The sequence below is a fragment of the Oncorhynchus kisutch genome, linkage group LG17 (assembly GCF_002021735.2).
Source record: "Oncorhynchus kisutch isolate 150728-3 linkage group LG17, Okis_V2, whole genome shotgun sequence".
Taxonomy (NCBI): domain Eukaryota; kingdom Metazoa; phylum Chordata; class Actinopteri; order Salmoniformes; family Salmonidae; genus Oncorhynchus; species Oncorhynchus kisutch.
The window spans coordinates 29,173,617-29,194,500 of NC_034190.2; the positions used below are offsets into that span (position 1 = coordinate 29,173,617).

Genomic DNA, 20,884 nt, shown 5'->3' on the forward strand with positions numbered 1-20,884 from the left:
AGAAGCCACTGCTCCAAAACCGCCATCAAAAAGCTAGACTACAGTTTGCAACTGCACATGGGGAAAAGATTGTACTTTTTGGAGAAATGTCCTCTGGTCTGATGAAACAAAAATAGAACTGTTTGGCCATAATGACCATTGTTATGTTTGGAGGGGGAGGCTTGCAAGTTGAAGAACACCATCCCAACCGTGAAGCACGGGGGTGCAGCATCATGTTGTGGGGGCGCTTTACTGCAGGAGAGACTGGTGCACTTCACAAAATAGATGGCATCATTAGGGAGAAATTTTGTGGATATATTGAAGCAACATCTCAAGACAAAGCTTGATCGCAAATGGGTCTGCCAAATGGACAATGACCCCAAGCATACTTCCAAAGTTGTGGCAAAATGGCTTAAAGACAAGAAAGTCAAGGTATTGGAGTGGCCATCACAAAGCCCTGACCTCAATCCCACAGAAAAGTTGTGGTCAGAACTGAAAAAGCGTGTGCGAGCAAGGAGGCCTACAAACCTGACTCAGTTTCACCAGCTCTGTCAGGAGGAATGGGCCAAAATTCACCCAACTTATTGTGGGAAGCTTGTGGAAGGCTACCCGAAACATTTGACCCAAGTTTTGACCCAATTTTTGACCCAAGCATTGTAAAAGCGAGGGGATGTACTGTTGAAATATCACTTACGGGCTATAGATATGGTGTTGAAATTCTGCTTATAGTTTACAGAGGGTTTGTAGAGCATCTATAGATGGACTATAGACTACCTTGTTGAACATGTTGAGATATACTGTTGAGATGCTACTGAAAGTCTAAAGAGATGTTGCTGAAATGCTGCTGATAGTCTACAGTTAGTCTAACATCTGTAGATGAACTACAGACATGCAGTTCACATATTACTGATAGTCTGTAGAGCATCTTTTTTTAAATAAAAAAATAAATAAAAAATGTAACCTTTATTTTACTAGGCAAGTCAGTTAAGAACAAATTCTTATTTTCAATGACGGCCTAGGAACAGTGGGTTAACTGCCTGTTCAGGGGCAGAACAACAGATTTTGTACCTTGTCAGCTCGGGGATTTTGAACTTGCAACCTTTCGGTTACTAGTCCAATGCTCTAACCACTAGGCTACCCTGCTGCCCCATCTACAGATGGACTATCCAAATAAAGTGTTACCTTGTGTAAACATAAATACATTTAATGTGAAACCTGCCCCCCTGTATGAAATCCTACAGGAATGCATTACATCCAGCAAAGAGGTACAGGTAACCAATTTTTGCTAAACGTCTTCACAATGAGTGCACCAAATTTGACACGAAGCTAGAAATATGGCCGCCAACCAGCTCCATTGGTTTTAATTGGATTGGTCTGACATTGCCACAACTCTTCCAATAATAGGTGGAATATGCCCAATGATAACTCAAATATGATTATAGTTATGCAGGTAACGCAACCAATTTAGCCAGGTTTGTAAAATACATAATCTTTGTGAAATATTAGCAAAAATGTTCACAACTTTTGCCAAAAACACATTGTTTTTCACTCATTTATATATATTATTTTCAAACATTAAAAAAAAAACTATAATATTCCTAAAGGGATATTCCTGGTAGTGATTATAATGATATACAATATTATGCCATGTTGTGAAATATATAATCTATGTTTTGAATCCTGTCATATACACGCATTCCAAAATAAAATTATAACAAAACACTTGATAAGGGCATTAACTTACATAGCTGGTGAAGAGTATAAAAGCCTTAGGTTTACAGCCTTTATAGATGGTGTCAAGTTCCAGTATGAAAAAAATGGTATATTGTTGTGAAATATGCATTGGTTGTTAAAATGACATGATGCACACCAGTAGTCATCAGTGTTGCATTCACATGTCTTGAAATGCCTGCAAGGGAAAGGACAATGTTACCCCTCAAGCTATGGACTGGGGTCATTTTGACTCGAGGCATACTTCTTTTATCACAGCCCAAAGGTGGTTTATTAAATTCTTCAAATTCTTCATGAGTTTGTCAATCAACTTGTTCTGTGTTTCTGTATCAATATGGACTTTAAAAAAGTTCCAAGTCCTTTGGGGTCATTTTGACCCGAGACAAAAACACCTAATTCTGTCTATAGTCATGTGATAAATCTGACCTTTATTTGAATGTAGGTTTCTCTGGAGACATAATATTAAGTAATACATATCGTCATAGGGTAAAGGGAAACTGTATCAGTGATTTTGACCAGATAGACAGATCATTTGCAGAGATGGGGCACCTTGTGTACTCACCTGTGGTTATAACTGATTATAGCTAGGTATGACTGACTAATCAAAATGACCTTAGACATGTTCTTAGTTGCAGTCGAAACAGCGCATAAAAGTCTGTCAGCGGTATGAACACTTGGTAGAACTATAGTACAGAAACCAGCTACCCTCTAAATGTACACTGTGCTTTATTGGTGAAAATGTGTTATACTACTGCAAATTTTATATAAATACCAGAATTCCTATAATATCCTCCAATATTCTTTATGTGCAACTTGTTATACTATTTTGGGTGCTATACCATTTGGTTTAAAGAAACTTCAAGCATTTAATGATGGCTGTGGAGTAAGTAAATAAAGAAAACTAAGCCATATTTTGGGTATTTTCAAACGTACTGCTTCCTATAATATCCTGCTCCTTCAATTTAAACGGCAGTCATTTTTACCACAAATATTAAACAATTTATATTTTCTTAAAAATTCTAAAATCTAAATACTGTAATCAAATTATTGTACATCTGATGTTTTGACAAGAACTAAGTTGATATTTTGCTGTGATTGTTGATTGATTGATGCTTTTTCTTCTGGTCAAAATGAGCCCAGTTGGTAATCAATGTATGTAAAATACAGTACCAGTCAAAAGTTTGGACACGCATACTCAATTCAGGGTTTCTTTATTTTTTACTATATTGTAGAATAATAGTGAAGACATCAAAACTATGAAATACAGAATCATGTAGTAACCAAAAAAGTTTTAAACAAATCAAAATATAATTTATATTTGAGATTCTTCAAAGTAGCCACCATTTGCCTTGATGACAGCTTTGCACATTCTTGGAATTCTCTCAACAAGCTTCATGAGGTGGAATGCATTTCAATTAACAGGTTTTCCTTGTTAAAAGTTAAGGAAATAATTCCACAAATTAATGAGTTTGAGACAATCAGTTGTGTTGTGACAAGGTAGGGGTGGTATACAGAAGATAGGGCTATTTGGTAAAAGACCACATTATGGCAAGAACAGCTCAAAATAGCAAAGCGAAACGACAGTCCATCATTCCTGTAAGACTTGAAGGTCAGTCAATCCAGAACATTTCAATAACTTTTAAAGTTTCTTCAAGTGCATTCGCAAAAACCATCAAGCACTATGATGAAAAGGGCTCTCATGAGGACCGCCACATGAAAGGAAGACCCAGACTTACCTCTGCTGAAGAGGATAAGTTCATTAGAGTTAACTGCACCTCAGATTGCAGTCCAAATAAATGCTTCACAGAGTTCAAGTAACATACAAATCTCAACATCAACTGTTCAGAGGAGACTGTGTGAATAAGAAGAAACTTGCTTGGGCCAAGAAACACGCGCAACGGACATTAGACCATTGGAAATATGTCCTTTGTTCTGATGAGTCCAAATTTGAGATTTTTGGTTCCAACCGCTGTCTTTGTGAGATGCAGAGTAGGTGAACATATGATCTCCACATGTGTGGTTCCCACAGTGAAGCATGGAGGAGGCTGTGTGATGGTGCTTTGCTGGTGACAATGTCAGTGATTTATTTAGAATTCAAGGACACTTAACCAGCACGTCTACCACAGCATTTTCCTGCGGTACGCCATCCCATCTGGTCTGCGCTTAGTGGGACTATCATTTGTTTTTCAACAGGACATTGACTCAAAACACACCTCCAGGCTGTGTAAGGGCTATTTGAGCAAGGAAAGTGATGGAGTGCTGCATCAGAGGACCTGGCCTCCACAGTCACTCAAACTCAACCCAGTTGTGGTGGCAAGGGTTGATGTTGTGGTGGCACAGGCTGTCGTAGTGTGCTGGCAGCTGCTGTCATAGTGGTAGCTGCGTTAGTGGTGGCAGGGGCTATCGTAGTGGTAGATGCCATTGTTGTAGTGGCTGAAGTTGTTCTAGCAAGGGCTATCGTTTTGGCATCTACAGTTGTGGTAGCAGGGGCTGTTGTGGTGGCAGCTACAGTTGTGGCAGTAGCTGCTGTTGTCGTGGTAGCGGATGAAATTGAGGTGGCAGGGGCTGTCATAGTGGCGGCTGCAGTTGTGGCAGCAGTTGTGGTGGCAGCGGCTGCTTTCATATTGGGAGCTGCAGTGGTAGTAACGGCTGCAGTAGCGGCAGCTACAGTTATGGTAGTGGCAGCAGTAGTGGCGGCAGCAGTTGTGGTGGCAGTAGCTTCCGTAGTGGCAGCTGCGGTTAGGGTGGCAAGGGCTGTCATAGTGGCATCAGCTGTTGTCATAGTGGCAGCAGCAGTTGAGTTACCAGCTGTGGTGGCAGTAGCTTTCATAGTGGCAGCTGCAGTTATGGTGGCAAGGGTTGTCGTAGTGGTAGCGGCGGTTGTTGTGGTAGCGGCTGAAGTTGAGTTGGCAGAGCCTGTCGTAGTGGCGGTTACAGTTGTAGTGGCTGCTGCAGTTAAAGTGTGTCATGGGCTGTCGTAGTGATGGTCACAGTTGCGGTGGCGGCTGCTGTTGTGGTGGCAGGGGCTGTCATAGTGGTGGCTGAAGTTTTGCTGCCAGCAACTGCAGTTGTGGTTGCAGCAATTGTTGCCTTAGCGGCGGCTGCAGTTGTGGTGGCGGCTGCAGTTGTGGTGGTAGCAGCTGCTGTAATACTGGCAGCTGCAGTTGGGATGGCACCTAATGTCGTAGTGGCGGCTTCAATTGTGGTGGCAGCGGCTGTCATAGTTATCAACTGCTGTTGTGGTGGCAGAGGTTGCTGTTGATGTAGCGGCTGAAGTTATGGTGGCTGTCGTAGTGGCAACCGCTGTTGTGGTTGCAGAGGGTGCTGTTGTTTTAGCAGGGGCTGTCATAGTGGCGTCTGTAGTTTTGTTGGCAGCAACTGCAGATGTGGTTGCAGCAGCTGTTGTCTTAGTGGCAGCTGCAGTTATGGTGGCTGTTGCAGTTGCCTCAGTTGTGGTTACAACAGCTGCTGTAATACTGGCAGTTGCAGTTGGGATGACACCGACTATCGTAGTGGCGGATCCAATTGTGGTGACATGGCATGTCAGTGGCGGCTGCAGTTGTGGTGGCAGCGGCTGTTATCATTAGCGACTGTTGTTGTAGCGGCTGAAGATGTGGTGGCAGGGGCTGTCGTGGTGGCAGAGGCTGCTGTTGTTGTAGCAGTTGAAGTTGTGGTGGCAGAGGCTGCCGTAGTGGCAGTTGTGGCGTTTTCATTTGTGGTAGTGAATGCAGTTCTGTTGACAGCAGATGTGGTGGCATCAGCTGCTGTCGTAGTGGAGCTGCAATTGTGATGGCAGCGGCTGTGAAGTGGTGGTTCCAGTTGTGGTGGCAGGGAATGTCATAGTTGAGTATGCAGTTGTGGTGGCAGGGGTTGTCGTAGTCGTGTCTGCATTTGTGGCGATAGTGGCTGTTATCGTAGTGGCAGCAGCAGTTGTGGTAGCTGTGGCTGATGTTATGGAAGTGGCTAAAGTTGTGGTGGCAGGGGTTGCCATAGTGGTGTCTGCAGTTGTGGTGGCATCGAATGTTGTAGTGGCGGCTGCAGTTGTGGTTGCAGCTGCTGCTCTTGTGGTACCAGCTGGAGTTGTGGTGGCAGTGGCTGCTGTTGTAGTGGCTGCTTTACTCGTAGTGGCGGCTACAGTTGTGCTGGCAGCTGCTGTGGTGGCAGAGGGTGTCGTAGTGGAAGCTGCAGTATTGGTAGGGTCAGTCATTATTGCAGCTGCAGTTGTGGTAGCATGTGCACTTGTGGTTGCAGTGGCTGCTGTTGTGGTAGCGGCTAAAGTTGTGGTGGCAGGGGCTGTCGTAGTGACGTCTACAGTTATGGTGGCAGGGCTGCAGTAGTGTTGGCAGCGGCAGTTGTCATGGAGGCAGGGGTTGTCTTTGTGGTATCTGCAGTTGTGGTGGTAGCGGCTGTTGTCGTAGTGGCTGTTGCAATTGTAGCGTCAGCGGCTGTCATCGTAATGGCAGCTGCAGTTGTGGTAGCAGCTGCATTTGTGGTTGCAGTGGCTGCCTTTGTTGTAGCGGATAAAGTTCTAGTGGCAGGGGTTGTCTTGGTCGTGTCTGCAGTTGTGGTGGTAGCAGCTATTGCCAGAGTGTCAGCTGCATGCTTGGTTGCAGTGGCAGCTGTTATGGTAGCGGCTAAAGTTAGCGGCTAAAGTTGTGGTGGCAGGGGTTGTCTTAGTGGTGTCTCCAGTTGTGGTGGTAGCGGCTGTCATAGTGGCGTCCTCAGTTACAGTGGCAGCTGTAGTTGTAGTGGCAGAGGCTGTCTACATAGTGGCAGCTGCACTCTTGGTTGCAGTGACAGCTGCAAGGGGTAGCGGCTAAAGGGGTTGTCTTAGTGGTTTCTGCAGTTGTGGTGGCAGTTGCTACTGTTGTAGTTTCTGCTGTAATTGTACTGGTGACTACAGTTGTGGTGCTGGCTGCTGTTGCTTGGTGGCAGGTGCTGTCTTATTTGTGGCTGCTGATGTGGTGGCAGGGGATGTCGTAACGACATCTGTAGTTACGGTGGCAGGGGCTGGATTAGTGGTAGCGGCGGCTGCTGTCATGGTGGCAGCTGCAGTTGTGGTGGCAGCAGCTGTCGTCATAGTGACAGATGCAGTTGTCATGGCACTGGCTGTCGTTGTGGTGGCAGAGACTTGTGTTGTAGTATCAGCTGCAGTTGTGGCTGCAGTGGCTGCTGTTGTGGTAGCGGCTAAAGTTGTGGTGGCAATGGTGGTCTTCATGGGGTCTTCAGTTGTGGTGGCAGGGGCTGTCATAGAGGCACCTACAGTTATGGTGGCAGGGGCTACAGTAGTGTTGGCAGTGGCTGCTGACGTGGTGGCAGGGGTTGTCTTAGCAGTGTCTGCAGTTGTGGTAGTAGTGGCTGTTGTCGTAGTGGCAGCTGCAGTTGTAGTGGCAGCTGCAGTTGTAGTGGCAGCTGCAGTTGTGGTTGCAGTTGCTGCTGTTCTTGTAGTGGCTAAATGTGTGGTGGCAGGGGTTGTCTTATTGGTGTCTTTAGTTGTGGCGGTAACAGCTGTTGTTATAGTGGCAGCTGCAGTTGTAATGGCAGAAGCTGTTATCATAGTGGCAGCTGCAGTTGATATAGCAGCTGCACTTGTGGATGCAGTGGCTGCTGTTCTGGAAGTAGTTAAAGCTGTGGTGGCAGGGGGTGTTGTGGTAATGGCAGCTGTTGTGGTCGCAGTTGTAGTGGTGGAAAATGCAGTTGTGTTTGCAGCTGCTGCTCTTGTGGTACCAGCTGGAGTTGTGTTGGCAGTTGCTACTGTTGTAGTGGCTGCTGTAGTTGTCGTGACGGCTACAGTTGTGGTGGCGGCTGCTGTTGCTGTGGTGGCCGGGGCTGTCGTATATGTGGCTGCAGTTGTTGTGGCAGGAGCTGTTGTATATGTGGCTGCAGTTGTGGTGGCAGAGGTCGTCATAGGGACGTCTGCAGTTACGGTGGCAGGGGCTGCAGTAGTGGTGGCAGCGGCTGTTGTCGTGGTGGCAGCTGCAGTTGTGGTGGCAGCGGCTGTCGCCGTGGCGGCAGCTGCTGTTGTGGAAGCGGTAGTAGTGGTGGAAAATGCAGTTGTGGTTGCAGATGCTGCTCTTGTGGTACCAGCTGGAGTTGTGGTGGCCGTGACTGTTGTAGTTGCGGCTGCAGTTGTTGTGGCAGGAGCTGTTATCATAGTGGCAGCTGCAGTTGATGTAGCAGCTGCACTTGTGGATTCAGTGGCTGCTGTTCTGGTAGCGGTTAAAGTTGTGGTGGCAGGGGGTGTTGTGGTAGTGGCTGCAGTTGTGGTGGCAGAGGTCGTCGTAGGGACGTCTGCAGTTACAGTGGCAGGGGCTGCAGTAGTGGTGGCAGCTGCAGTTGTGGTGGCAGCGGCTGTCGTCGTGGCGGCAGCTGCTGTTGTGGTAGCAGTCGTAGTGGCGGCTGCAGTTGTGGTTGCAGTCGTAGTGGTAGAAAATGCAGTTGTGGTTGCAGATGCTGCTCTTGTGGTACCAGCTAGAGTTGTGGTGGCATCGGCTGCTGTTGTAGTGGCTGCTGTAGTTGTAGTGGCATCTACAGTTGTGCTGGCGACTGCTCTTGGTAGGGTGGGAGAGGCTGTCGTAGTGGAAGCTGCAGTTGTGTTGGCAGGGTCTGTCGTTATTGCAGCTGCTGTTGTGGTAGCAGCTGCACTTGTGGTTACAGTGGCTGCTGTGTTGGTAGTGGCTAAAGTTGTGGTGGCAGGGGCTGCAGTAGTGATGGCAGCGGCTGTTGTCATGTTGGCAGCTGCTGTTGTGGTGGCAGCGGCTGTCATCATAGCGGCAGCTGCTGTTGTGGTAGCAGTCGTAGTGGCGGCTGCTGTTGTGGTAGCAGTCGTAGTGGTGGCTATAGTTGTGGTGGCAGTGGCTGCTCTTGTGGTACCAGCTGGAGTTGTGGAGGCAGCAGCTGCTGTTGTAGTGGCTGCTGTAGTTGTAGTGGCAGCTACAGTTGTGCTGGCGACTGCTGTTGTTATGGTGGCAGAGGCTGTCCTAGTGGAAGCTGCAGTTGTGGTAGGAGTCATAGTGGCATCTGCATTTGTGGTGGCAGGGTCTGTCGTTATTGCAGCTGCTGTTGTGGTAGCAGCTTCACTTGTGGTTGCAGTGTCTGCTGTGTTGGCAGCGACTGAAGTTGTGTTGGCATGAGTTGTCTTAGTGGTGTCTCCAGTTGTGGTGGCAGGGGCTGTCGTAGTGGCGCCCTTAGTTATGGTGGCAGGGGCTGCAGTGGTGGTGGCAGTGGCTGTTGTCATGTTGGCAGCTGCAGTTGTGGTTGCAGCGGCTGTCGTAGGGACGTCTGCAGTTACGGTGGCAGGGGCTGCAGTAGTGGTGGCAGCGGCTGTTGTCGTGGTGGCAGCTGCTGTGGTCGTGGTGGCAGCTGCTGTGGTCGTGGTGGCAGCTGCTGTGGTCGTGGTGGCAGCTGCTGTTGTGGTTGCAGATGCTGCTCTTGTGGTACCAGCTGGAGATGTGGTGGCAGCGGCTGCGGTTGTAGTGGCTGCTGTAGTTGTATCTACAGTTGTGCTGGTGACTGTTGTTGCTATGGTGGCAGAGGCTGTCGTAATTACAGCTGTAGTTGTGATGGCAGTGGCTGCTGTTGTGGTCGCGGCTAAAGGTGTGGTGGCATGGGTTGTCTTAGTTGTGTCTCCAGTTGTGGTGGCAGGGGCTGTCATAGTGGCGTCCTCAGTTACGGCGGCAGCGGCTGCAGTAGGGTTGTCAGCGGCTGTTGTCATAGTGGCAGCTGCTGTTGTGGTAGCGGCTGAAGTTGTGGTGGCATGGGTTGTCTTAGTGGTGTCTCCAGTTGTGGTGGCAGGGGCTGTCGTAGTGGTGTCTTCAGTTATGCTGGTAGCGGCTGTTATCGTAGTGGCAGCTGCAGTTGTGGTCGCAGCTGCAGTTGTGGTTGCAGTGGCTGCTGTTCTGGTAGCGGTTAAAGTTGTGGTTGCAGCTGCTGCTCTTGTGGTGCCAGCTGGAGATGTGGTGGCAGTTGCTACTGTTGTAGTGGCTGCTGTAGTTGTAGTGGCGGCTACAGTTGTGGTGGCGGCTGCTGTTGCTGTGGTGGCAGGGGCTGTCGTATATGTGGCTGCAGTTGTGGTGGCAGGGGCTGTCGTAGGGACGTCTGCAGTTATGGTGCCAGGGGCTTCAGTAGTGGTGGCAGTGGCTGTTGTTGTGGTGGCATCTGCAGTTGTGGTGGCAGCTGCTGTGGTTGTGGTGGCAGCTGCTGTTGTGGTAGCAGTCATAGTGGTGGAAAATGCAGTTGTGGTTGCAGATGCTGCTCTTGTGGTACCAGCTGGAGGTGTGGTGGCAGCGGCTGCTGTTGTAGTGGCTGCTGTAGTTGTAGTGGAATCTACAGTTGTGCTGGCAACTGTTGTTGCTATGGTGGCAGAGGCTGTCGTAGTGGCGTCTGCATTTGTGGTGGCAGGGTCTGTCGTTATTACAGCTGTAGTTGTGATGGCAGTGGCTGCTGTTGTGGTCACGGCTAAAGGTGTGGTGGCAGGGGCTGTCATAGCGGCGTCCTTAATTACGGTGGCAGCGGCTGCAGTAGTGGTGTCAGCGGCTGTTGTCATAGTGGCAGCTGCAGTTGTGGTAGCAGCTGCACTTGTGGTTGCTGTGGCTGCAGTTGTGGTAGCGGTTGAAGTTGTGGTGGCATGGTTTGTCTTAGTGGTGTCTGAAGTTATGCTGGTAGCGGCTGTTATCGTAGTGGCAGCTGCAGTTGTGGTGGCAGCTGCCCTTGTGGTTGCAGTGGCTGCTGTTCTGGTAGCGACTAAAGTTATGGTTGCAGCTGCTGCTCTTGTGGTACCAGCTGGAGTTGTGGTGGCAGTTGCTACTGTTGTAGCGGCTGCTGTAGTTGTAGTGGCGGCTACAGTTGTGGTGGCGGCTGCTGTTGCTGTGGTGGCCGGGGCTGTCGTATATGTGGCAACAGTTGTGGTGGCAGGGGCTGTCGTATATGTGGCTGCAGTTGTGTTGGCATGAGTTGTCTTAGTGGTGTCTCCAGTTGTGGTGGCAGGGGCTGCAGTAGTGGTGGCAGTGGCTGTTGTCATGTTGGCAGCTGCAGTTGTGGTGGCAGCAGCTGTTGCCGTGGTGGCATCTGCTGTGGTCGTGGTGGCAGCTGCTGTTGTGGTAGCAGTCGTAGTGGTGGCTGCAGTTGTGGTAGCAGTCGTAGTAGTGGCAAATGCAGCTGTGGTTGCAGATGCTGCTCTTGTGGTACCAGCTGGAGATGTGGTGGCAGCGGCTGCTGTTGTAGTGGCTGCTGTAGTTGTAGTGGAATCTACAGTTGTGCTGGCGACTGTTGTTGCTATGGTGGCAGAGGCTGTCGTAATTACAGCTGTAGTTGTGATGGCAGTGGCTGCTGTTGTGGTGGTCGCGGCTAAAGGTGTGGTGGCATGGGTTGTCTTAGTTGTGTCTCCAGTTGTGGTGGCAGGGGCTGTCATAGTGGCGTCCTCAGTTACGGCGGCAGCGGCTGCAGTAGGGTTGTCAGCGGCTGTTGTCATAGTGGCAACTGCAGTTGTGGTAGCAGTTGCACTTGTGGTTGCTGTGGCTGCTGTTGTGGTAGCGGCTGAAGTTGTCTTAGTGGTGTCTCCAGTTGTGGTGGCAGGGGCTGTCGTAGTGGTGTCTGCAGTTATGTTGGTAGCGGCTGTTATCGTAGTGGCAGCTGCAGTTGTGGTCGCAGCTGCACTTGTGGTTGCAGCTGCACATGTGGTTGCAGCTGCACTTGTGGTTGCAGCTGCTGCTCTTGTGGTACCAGCTGGAGTTGTGGTGGCAGTTGCTACTGTTGTAGTGGCTGCTGTAGTTGTAGTGGCGGCTACAGTTGTGGTGGCGGCTGCTGTTGCTGTGGTGGCCGGGGCTGTCGTATATGTGGCTGCAGTTGTGGTGGCAGGGGCTGTCGTAGGGATGTCTGCAGTTACGGTGGCAGGGGCTTCAGTAGTGGTGGCAGCGGCTGTTGTCGTGGTGGCAGCTGCAGTTGTGGTGGCAGCTTCTGTCGTTGTGGTGGCAGCAGCTGTTGTGGTAGCAGTCGTAGTGGCGGCTGCATTTGTGGTGGCAGGGTCTGTCTTTATTGCAGCTGCTGTTGTGGTAGCAGCTGCACTTGTGGTTGCAGTGGCTGCTGTGTTGGTAGCGACTAAAGTTGTGGCATGAGTTGTCTTAGTGGTGTCTCCAGTTGTGGTGGTAGGGGCTGTCGTAGTGGCGTCCTTAGTTATGGTGGCAGGGGCTGCAGTAGTGGTGGCAGCGGCTGTCATCATAGTGGCAGCTGCTGTTGTGGTCGCAGTCGTAGTGGTGGCAGCGGCTGCTCTTGTGGTACCAGCTGGAGTTGTGGTGGCAGTTGCTACTGTTGTAGCGGCTGCTGTAGTTGTAGTGGCGGCTACAGTTGTGGTGGAGGCTGCTGTTGCTGTGGTGGCCGGGGCTGTCATATATGTGGCTGCAGTTATGGTGTCAGGGGCTGTCTTAGGGACGTCTGCAGTTACGGTGGCAGGGGCTGCAGTAGTGGTGGCAGCGGCTGTTGTCGTGGTGGCAGCTGCAGTTGTGGTGGCAGCTGCTGTCGTCGTGGTGGCAGCTGCTGTTGTGCTAGCAGTCGTAGTGGTGGCTGCATTTGTGGTGGCAGGGTCTGTCTTTATTGCAGCTGCTGTTGTGGTAGCAGCTGCACTTGTGGTTGCAGTGGCTGCTGTGTTGGTAGCGACTAAAATTGTGGTGGCATGAGTTATCTTAGTGGTGTCTCCAGTTGTGGTGGCAGGAGCTGTCTTAGTGGTGTCTGCAGTTATGCTGGTAGCGGCTGTTATTATAGTGGCAGCTGCAGTTGTGGTGGCAGCTGCACTTGTGGTTGCAGTGGCTGCTGTTCTGGTAGCAGCTAAAGTTGTGGTTACAGCTGCTGCTCTTGAAGTACCAGCTGGAGTTGTGGTGGCAATTGCTACTGTCGTAGTGGCTGCTGTAGTTGTAGTGGCGGCTACAGTTGTGGTGGCGGCTGCTGTTGCTGTGGTGGCCGGGGCTGTCATAGGGACGTCTGCAGTTACGGTGGCAGGGGCTGCAGTAGTGGGGGCAGCGGCTGTCGTGGTGGTGGCAGCTCCTGTCGTGGTGGTGGCAGCTCCTGTCGTGGTGGTGGCAGCTGCTGTCGTGGTGGTGGCAGCTGCTGTCGTGGTGGTGGCAGCTGCTGTCGTCGTGGTGGCAGCTGCTGTCGTCGTGGTGGCAGCTGCTGTCGTCGTGGTGGCAGCTGCTGTCGTCGTGGTGGCAGCTGCTGTCGTCGTGGTGGCAGCTGCAGTTGTGGTGGCAGCTGCTGTCGTCGTGGTGGCAGCTGCAGTTGTGGTAGTAGTCATAGTGGCGTCTGCATTTGTGGTGGCAGGGTTTGTCTTTATTGCAGCTGCAGTTGTGGTAGTAGTCATAGTGGCGTCTGCATTTGTGGTGGCAGGGTTTGTCTTTATTGCAGCTGCTGTTGTGGTAGCAGCTGCACTTGTGGTTGCAGTGGCTGCTGTGTTGGTAGTGACTAAAGTTGTGGCATGAGTTGTCTTAGTGGTGTCTCCAGTTGTGGTGGCAGGGGCTGCAGTAGTGGTGGCAGTGGCTGTTGTCATGTTGGCAGCTGCAGTTGTGGTGGCGGCTGCTGTTGCTGTGGTGGCCGGGGCTGTTGTATATGTAGCTGCAGTTGTGGTGGCAGGAGCTGTCGTAGGGACGTTTGCAGTTACGGTGGCAGGGGCTGCAGTAGTGGTGGCAGCTGCTGTCGTGGTGGCAGCTGCTGTCGTGGTGGCAGCTGCTGTTGTCGTGGTGGCAGCTGCTGTTGTCGTGGTGGCAGCTGCTGTTGTCGTGGTGGCAGCTGCAGTCGTGGTGGCAGCTGCAGTCGTGGTGGCTGCTGTTGTCGTGGTGGCAGCTGCTGTCGTGGTGGCAGCTGCAGTCGTGGTGGCAGCTGCAGTCGTGGTGGCAGCTGCAGTCGTGGTGGCAGCTGCAGTCGTGGTGGCAGCTGCTGTTGTGGTGGCAGCTGCTGTTGTGCTGGCAGTTGTAGTGGTGGCTGCAGTTGTGGTGGCAGGGTTTATCTTTATTGCAGCTGTGGCTGCTGTGTTGGTAGCGACTAAAGTTGTGGCATGAGTTGTCTTAGTGGTGTCTCCAGTTGTGGTGGCAGGGGCTGTCATAGTGGCGTCCTTAGTTATGGTGGCAGGGGCTGTCGTAGTGGCGTCCTTAGTTATGGTGGCAGGGGCTGCAGTAGTGGTGGCAGCGGCTGTTGTAATGTTGGCAGCTGCAGTTGTGGTTGCAGCAGCTGTCGCCATAGCGGCAGATGCAGTTGTGGTGGCAGCGAGTGTCATCATAGTGGCAGCTGCTGTTATAGTAGCAGTCGTAGGGGTGGCAAATGCAGTTGTGGTGCCAGCGGCTGCTCTTGTGGAACCAGCTGGAGTTGTGGTGGCAGCGGCTGCTGTTGTAGTGGCTGCTGTAGCTGTAGTGGCAGCTACAGTTGTGCTGGCGACTGCTGTTGCTATGGTGGCAGAGGCTGTCATAGTGGAAGCTGCAGTTGTGGTAGGTGTCGTAGCGGAGTCTGCATTTGTGGTGGCAGTGGCTGCTGTTGTGGTAGCGTCTGAAGTTGTGGTGGCATGGGTTGTCGTTGTGGTGGCAGGGGCTGTCGTAGTGGCGTCCTTAGTTACGGTGGCAGCGGCTGCAGTAGTGGTGTCAGCGGCTGTTATCATAGTGGCAGCTGCAGTTGATGTAGCGGCTGTTATCATAGTGGCAGCTGCAGTTGATGTAGCGGCTGCACTTGTGGTTGCTGAGGCTCCTGTTCTGGTAGCGGCTAAAGTTGTGGTGGCATAGATTGTCTTTGTGGTGTCTCCAGTTGTGGTGGGAAGGGCTGTGGTGGTGGCAGCTGCAGTCGTGGTGGCAGCTGCTGTCATGGTGGCAGCTGCAGTTGTCGTGGTGGCAGCTGCAGTTGTCGTGGTGGCAGCTGCAGTTGCCGTGGTGGCAGCTGTTGTCGTGGTGGCAGCTGCAGTTGTGGTGGCAGCTGCAGTTGTGGTGGCAGCTGCAGTTGTGGTGGCAGCTGCTGTTGTGCTAGCAGTCGTAGTGGTGGCTGCAGTTGTGGTGGCAGGGTCTGTCTTTATTGCAGCTGCTGTTGTGGTAGCAGCTGCACTTGTGGTTGCAGTGGCTGCTGTTTTGGTAGCGACTAAAGTTGTGGCATGAGTGGTCTTAGTGGTGTCTCTAGTTGTGGTGGCAGGGGCTGTCGTAGTGGCGTCCTTAGTTATGGTGGCAGGGGCTGCAGTGGTGGTGGCAGCGGCTGTTGTCATGTTGGCAGCTGCAGTTGTGGTTGCAGCAGCTGTCGCCATAGCGGCAGATGCAGTTGTGGTGGCAGTGAGTGTCATCATAGTGACAGCTGCTGTTGTGGTAGCATTCGTCGTGGTGGCAAATGCAGTTGTGGTGGCAGCGGCTGCTCTTGTGGAACCAGCTGGAGTTGTGGTGGCAGCGCCTGCTGTTGTAGTGGCTGCTGTAGCTGTAGTGGCAGCTACAGTTGTGCTGGCGACTGCGGTTGCTATGGTGGCAGAGGCTGTCATAGTGGAAGCTGCAGTTGTGGTAGGTGTCGTAGTGGAGTCTGCATTTGTGGTGGCAGGGTCTGTCGTTATTGCAGCTGCAGTTGTGGTGGCAGTGGCTGCTGTTGTGGTAGCGTCTGAAGTTGTGGTGGCATGGGTTGTCGTTGTGGTGGCATGGGTTGTCGTAGTGGCGTCCTTAGTTACGGTGGCAGGGGCTGCAGTAGTGGTGTCAGCGGCTGTTATCATAGTGGCAGCTGCAGTTGATGTAGCAGCTGAACTTGTGGTTGCTGTGGCTCCTGTTCTGGTAGCGGCTAAAGTTGTGGTGGCATAGATTGTCTTTGTGGTGTCTCCAGTTGTGGTGGGAAGGGCTGTCGTGGTGGTGTCAGTGGCAGTTGTGGTGGCAGCTGCAGTTGTGGTGGCACCGGCCGTCATCATAGTGACAGCTGCAGCTGTGGTGGTAGTGGCTGTTGTCTTAGGGGCAGGTGCCATTGTGGTGGTAGCGGTTGTTGTCGTAGGGGCAGCTGCAATTGTGGTTGCAGTTGTTACTGTTATAGTGGCTGCTGTATTCATTGTAGTGCCTACAGTTTTGGTGGCAGCTGCTGTTGCTGTGGTGGCAGGGACTGTCATAGTGGAAGCTGCAGTTGTGGTAGTGTCTGCAGTTGTGTTGGCAGGGGCTATCCTATTTGGGGCTGCAGTTACAGTGGCAGGGGCTGCAGTAGTGGTGGCAATGGCTGTTGTGGTGGCAAATGCAGTTGTGGTGTCAGCGGCTGTCGTCATAGTGGCAGCTGCAGTTGTGGTGATAGCGGCTGTCATAACAGGGGCAGCTGCAGTTGTGGTATCATATGCACTTGTATTTGCAGTGGCTGCTGTTGTGGTAGCGGCTAAAGTTGTGGTGGCATGGGGTTTTGTCGAAGTGGCAGCTGTCGTAGTAGTAGCTGCAGTTGTGTTAGCAGTCGTAGTGGCAGCTGCTGTTGTGGTAGCAGATGCTGCTCTTGTGGTACCAGCTAGAGTTGTGGTGGCAGTGGCTGCTGTAGTCGTAGTGTCTGCTGTAGTCGTAGTGGCGGCTACAGTTGTGCTGGTGGCTATTGTTGCTGTGGTGGCAGAGGCTGACGTAGTGGAAGCTGCAGTTGTGGTAGTAGTTGTGGTAGTGTCTGCAGTTGTGTTGGCAGGGGCTATCCTATTTGTGGCTGCAGTTACAGTGGCAGGGGCTGCAGTAGTGGTGGCAATGGCTGTTGTCGTGGTGGCAAATGCAGTTGTGGTGTCAGCGGCTGTCATAATAGGGGCAGCTGCAGTTGTGGTATCATATGCACTTGTATTTCCAGTGGCTGCTGTTGTGGTAGCGGCTAAAGTTGTGGTGGCATGGGGTTTTGTCGAAGTGGCAGCTGTCGTAGTAGTAGCTGCAGTTGTGTTAGCAGTCGTAGTGGCAGCTGCTGTTGTGGTACCAGCCAGAGTTGTGGTGGCAGTGGCTGCTGTAGTCGTAGTGGCGGCTACAGTTGTGCTGGTGGCTATTGTTGCTGTGGTGGCAGAGGCTGACATAGTGGAAGCTGCAGTATTGGTAGTAGTCGCATTGGTGTCTGCAGTTGTGGTGGCAGGGTCTGTTGTAATTTCAGCTGAAGTTGTGGTGGCAGGAGCTGTTGAAGTGGCGTCTGCAGTTATGGTGGCAGGGGCTGCAGAAGTGGTGGCAGCGGCTGTTGTCGTGGTGGCAGGTGTTGTCTTAGTAATGTCTACAGTTGTGGTGGTAGCGGCTGTTGTCATAGTGACAGCTGCAGTTGTGTTAGCAGCTGCTGTTGTGGTGGCATGGGTTGTCTTAGTGGTATCTGTAGTTGAGGCGGTAGCTGCTGTTGTGGTAGTGGTTGTATTGGCGGCTGCAGTTGTGATGGCAGCGAATGTCGTAGTTGCGGCTGCAGTTGTTGTTGTAGCTGCTGCTGCTGCTCTTGTGGTAACAGCCTGATTTGTGGTGTCTGCTGTAGTCGTAGTGGCAGCTACAGTTGTGGTGGTGGCTGCTGTTGCTGTGGTGTTAGCTGCAGTTGTTGTGGCAGCGGCTGTCGTAGTGGCGGCTGCACTTGTGGTCGCAGTCGTAGTGGCGGCTGCACTTGTGGTGGCAGGGGCTGTCGTTGTGGCAGCGGCTGCCGTAGTGGCAGCAGTTGTGGTCACAGTCGTAGTGGCTGGAGTTGTGGATTCTTTACAAGGAAGAAAAGCTCCAGTAGGAATGAATGGGAAGCCCCACAAGCAAAATGCTTCTAGTGGGGTAGATGCTGCAGATGTTGAAGGAACATTGGTGATGACTGGGGTTTGATCTATCATATAGGGTGCAGTGGGAATATTTGGGAATCCCCATAAATCCCCAAAGGGTTCTTCTACATTTCTTGAGTTGAAAGGTTGAGGGAAACAGGATACCATTGTGGTGGACAACTCTCCAGCAGAGTTCTGATAAACCAGTTGAAGCGAGAGACTGCCATACTGTGGAAGAGGAAATCAGTTAAGGGCAACTGCAATCACCAGCACAAGTTAAATTGTATTTATTTTTAAAATGTCTAAAATGTTCAACCATTGCCACAAAGAATCATATGTGCATTTTTGTCAATTTTAATCTAATGTTTACATTTCAGAGCATGATCATTTTTTTAAATCAGTTTCTATGCAATATTGATAAATGACACCCCAGGAATTTCTTACCTCCACATTTGATTGGGAAAATTTGACAAACAAGGCATTGAGACTTTTCCACTGAGTTACAATGTATCCATCAGGAACGTGCAACAACGCTTCTGGACCTGCAAAACAGCATATCAATCAATATCAGAGCCAACTTTTTAAAATAAAGGATTTAACATGACATTGCAGTTCCGTCTGTTAAGTTAAAGTAAGGCACAGCCTTTAAAAAAAACTTCCAGTTTCCATTTCAGTGTTCAAAGGTTTGAAAGTAGATGTAAGCAATATGGTGATGGCACCACCAAACCTTCCAATAGGTCAAGTGTTGCTGCTACCATGTTGCATCCACCTAAGCCAGCGATTCCCAAACTTGGTCCTCGGGACCCCAAGGCGTGCACATTTTGGTTTTTGCCATAACACTACACAGCTGATTCAAATGATCAAAGCTTGATTATTAGTTGATTATTTGAATCAGCTGTGTAGAGTGCTAGAGCCGAGTTTGGAAAACCCTGACCTACGCAGTCTTTTCAGATCTGTGAGCACAAAGGATAAGTTTACACAGGCAGTCTAATTCTGATCTTTTGTTTTACTATTATTTTGGCCAATCACATCAAGTCTTTTGCCAATAAAAATATCAGAGTGGGGTTGTCTGTGGTCAAAACAAAGTAACCAACAATCCACACTATGACTTGCTAGTTATCTACTACATGACATAGCAATGCATTTTTTAAATCAATCCATTGCTCCAATATGTGAAACATGTCCTCAGATTAGTATTGACATCAAATAACTGCAGTTAGTTCCGTGGGAACATGAATGATCAGTTCTTACCAAGCACCTTCACATCTATCAGCATTCCAACAGGTAGTTTAACAGTCATGTCTGTTTTCCCACAGGTGACTTGGGGCAGCCACAATGTTGGTGGAACAGAGGTAGGAGGGGTGGAGATGGGAGTCTGACAAGTTGCCGTGCCAGACACATTCCTCATGAGAAGGCGGTCAAAGTAATGGACTTTCACAGAGTGTTGATGGACGCCACCCTGGATCTACAGAGAGCATGATAATGAGCCCATATGGGAAAAATTACTTTAAAAACGATATATATACACACTACCGTTCAACAGTTTGGGGTCACTTTGAAATGTTCATGTTTTTGAAAGAAAAGCATTTTTTTTGTCCATTTAAATAACATAAAATTGTTCAGAAATTCAGTGTAGACATTGTTAATGTTGTAAATGACTATTGTAGCTGGAAACAACTGATTAAAATGGAATATATACATAGGCGTACAGAGGCTCATTATCAGCAACCATCACTCCTGTGTTCCAATGGCACGTTGTGTTAGCTAATCCAAGTTTATAATTTTAAAAGGCTAATTGATCATTAGAAAACCCTTTTGCAATTATGTTAGCACAGCTGAAAACTGTTGTTCTGATTAAAGAAGCAATAAAATTGGCCCTCTTTAGACTAGTTGAGTATCTGGAGCATCAGCATTTGTGGGTTCGATTACAGGCTCAAAATGGCCAGAAACAAAGACCTTTCTTCTAAACTCGTCAGTCTATTCTTGTTCTGAGAAATTAAGGCTATTCCATGTGAGAAATTTCCAAGAAACTGAAGATCTCGTACAACGCTCTGTACTACTCCCTTCACAGAACAGCACAAACTAGCTCTAACCAGAATAGAAAGAGTGGGAGGCCCCGGTGCACAACTGAGCAAGAGGACAAGTACATTAGAGTGTCTAGTTTGAGAAACAGACGCCTCACGTCCTCAACTGGCAGCTTCATTAAATAGTACCCGCAAAACACCAGTCTCAACGTCAACAGTGAAGTGGCAACTCCGTGATGCCGACAGCCTCTGCCACCACAATTAAAGAATGTATTTGAGTATATTTTTACATGTATGTATCAATATATTTGGTAGATTTTAAAATGTATTTGGAAATGTGTTCTAAAATAAATTCCAACATGTATTTTAAGCAATATATTTTTAGGTCAAATCAGTGATCATGGTTGATATTCATAAACAATTACTTCATAATACATTATCACTTCTCTACCTACAACATATTTGGCTAGACAGCCAATACACTTTATAGCCATTTTTCTCAGTTTCACTGTTTGCGTAGTTACTGGTCTTTGTTTTTGTATGGCAGAGCGAGTAACTGAAGTCAAAACATGGTGGAACAAAGCCATAGTGCAGTAACTTAACATACTGCTGTTTGCCTTGTTTTTACTTGGATTTTGTAGTTACTGCAAATTTCACACAACATTTTCACTGAAACTAAACATAATTGATTCCAGGACACGTTGTCACAAGATTAATCAGATACTAAAAAGCCTGATTTAAGTCTTTACTCAATTTTAGTCTAAAGTGTAGTTACTGCATTTTGCCTTTGTGGGGCATTGCATGATGTATGTTTTTTGTTTAAATCGATTAAAAACTCAAATAAAATAATTATAAAAACATTATTTAATTAAGCTGAAGAGAGGCACTTACTATAATTGTTTATTTACCACTTGAGATATACAACACATTTTCCTATGTGGTCTTCATGACTTTGTTTTGTTCTCACCTTCACAATTCAAATTATATCACTGCCAAAGTTTTGGCTTGGTGGCCAAAATGTTTTCTCCATTGATACATTTCAGAAGCCGAATTAGGAACCACTTTGGCCACCCTGTAGATTACATTTTATAGCCATACCTTTCTGTAATATTGTCAGGCATTATATGTATTTGAGCAAAGATGCAAATGCACAGTGCCTTCAGAAAGTATTCACATCTCTTGACTTTTTCCAAATTTGGTTGTGTTAAAGTTTTTGTTAACGAGCTACACAAAATACTTGAATGTGAAAGTAGAAGAAAAATTTGAAGACTTGTACATTTTTTGGGGGAAAAATAAAACACTAATATATCTTGATTACATAGTATTCAACCCCCTGAGTCAATACATGTTAGAATCACCTTTGCCAGTGATTACAGCTGTGAGTCTTTCCAGGTAAGTCTCTAAGAGCTTTCCACACCTGGATTTTGCAATATTTGCAATATATTATTATTTTCAAAAT

The 20,884-nt window shown here is 49.2% G+C and overlaps 1 protein-coding gene across 1 annotated transcript; it reads right to left on the reverse strand.

Annotated features, from left to right (window-relative positions):
- Positions 1-5,712: 5,712 nt before the first annotated feature.
- On the reverse strand, positions 5,713-19,149 carry LOC116354382 (mucin-19-like). Its single transcript, XM_031793509.1, has 4 exons — positions 19,111-19,149; positions 18,653-18,866; positions 17,846-17,943; positions 5,713-17,629 (listed from the first exon to the last, which is right to left on the reverse strand). The coding sequence occupies exons 2-4, from the start codon at positions 18,807-18,809 to the stop codon at positions 6,608-6,610; spliced, it is 11,277 nt and encodes a 3,758-aa protein (XP_031649369.1). The 5' UTR covers positions 18,810-18,866; positions 19,111-19,149; the 3' UTR covers positions 5,713-6,607.
- Positions 19,150-20,884: the final 1,735 nt, after the last annotated feature.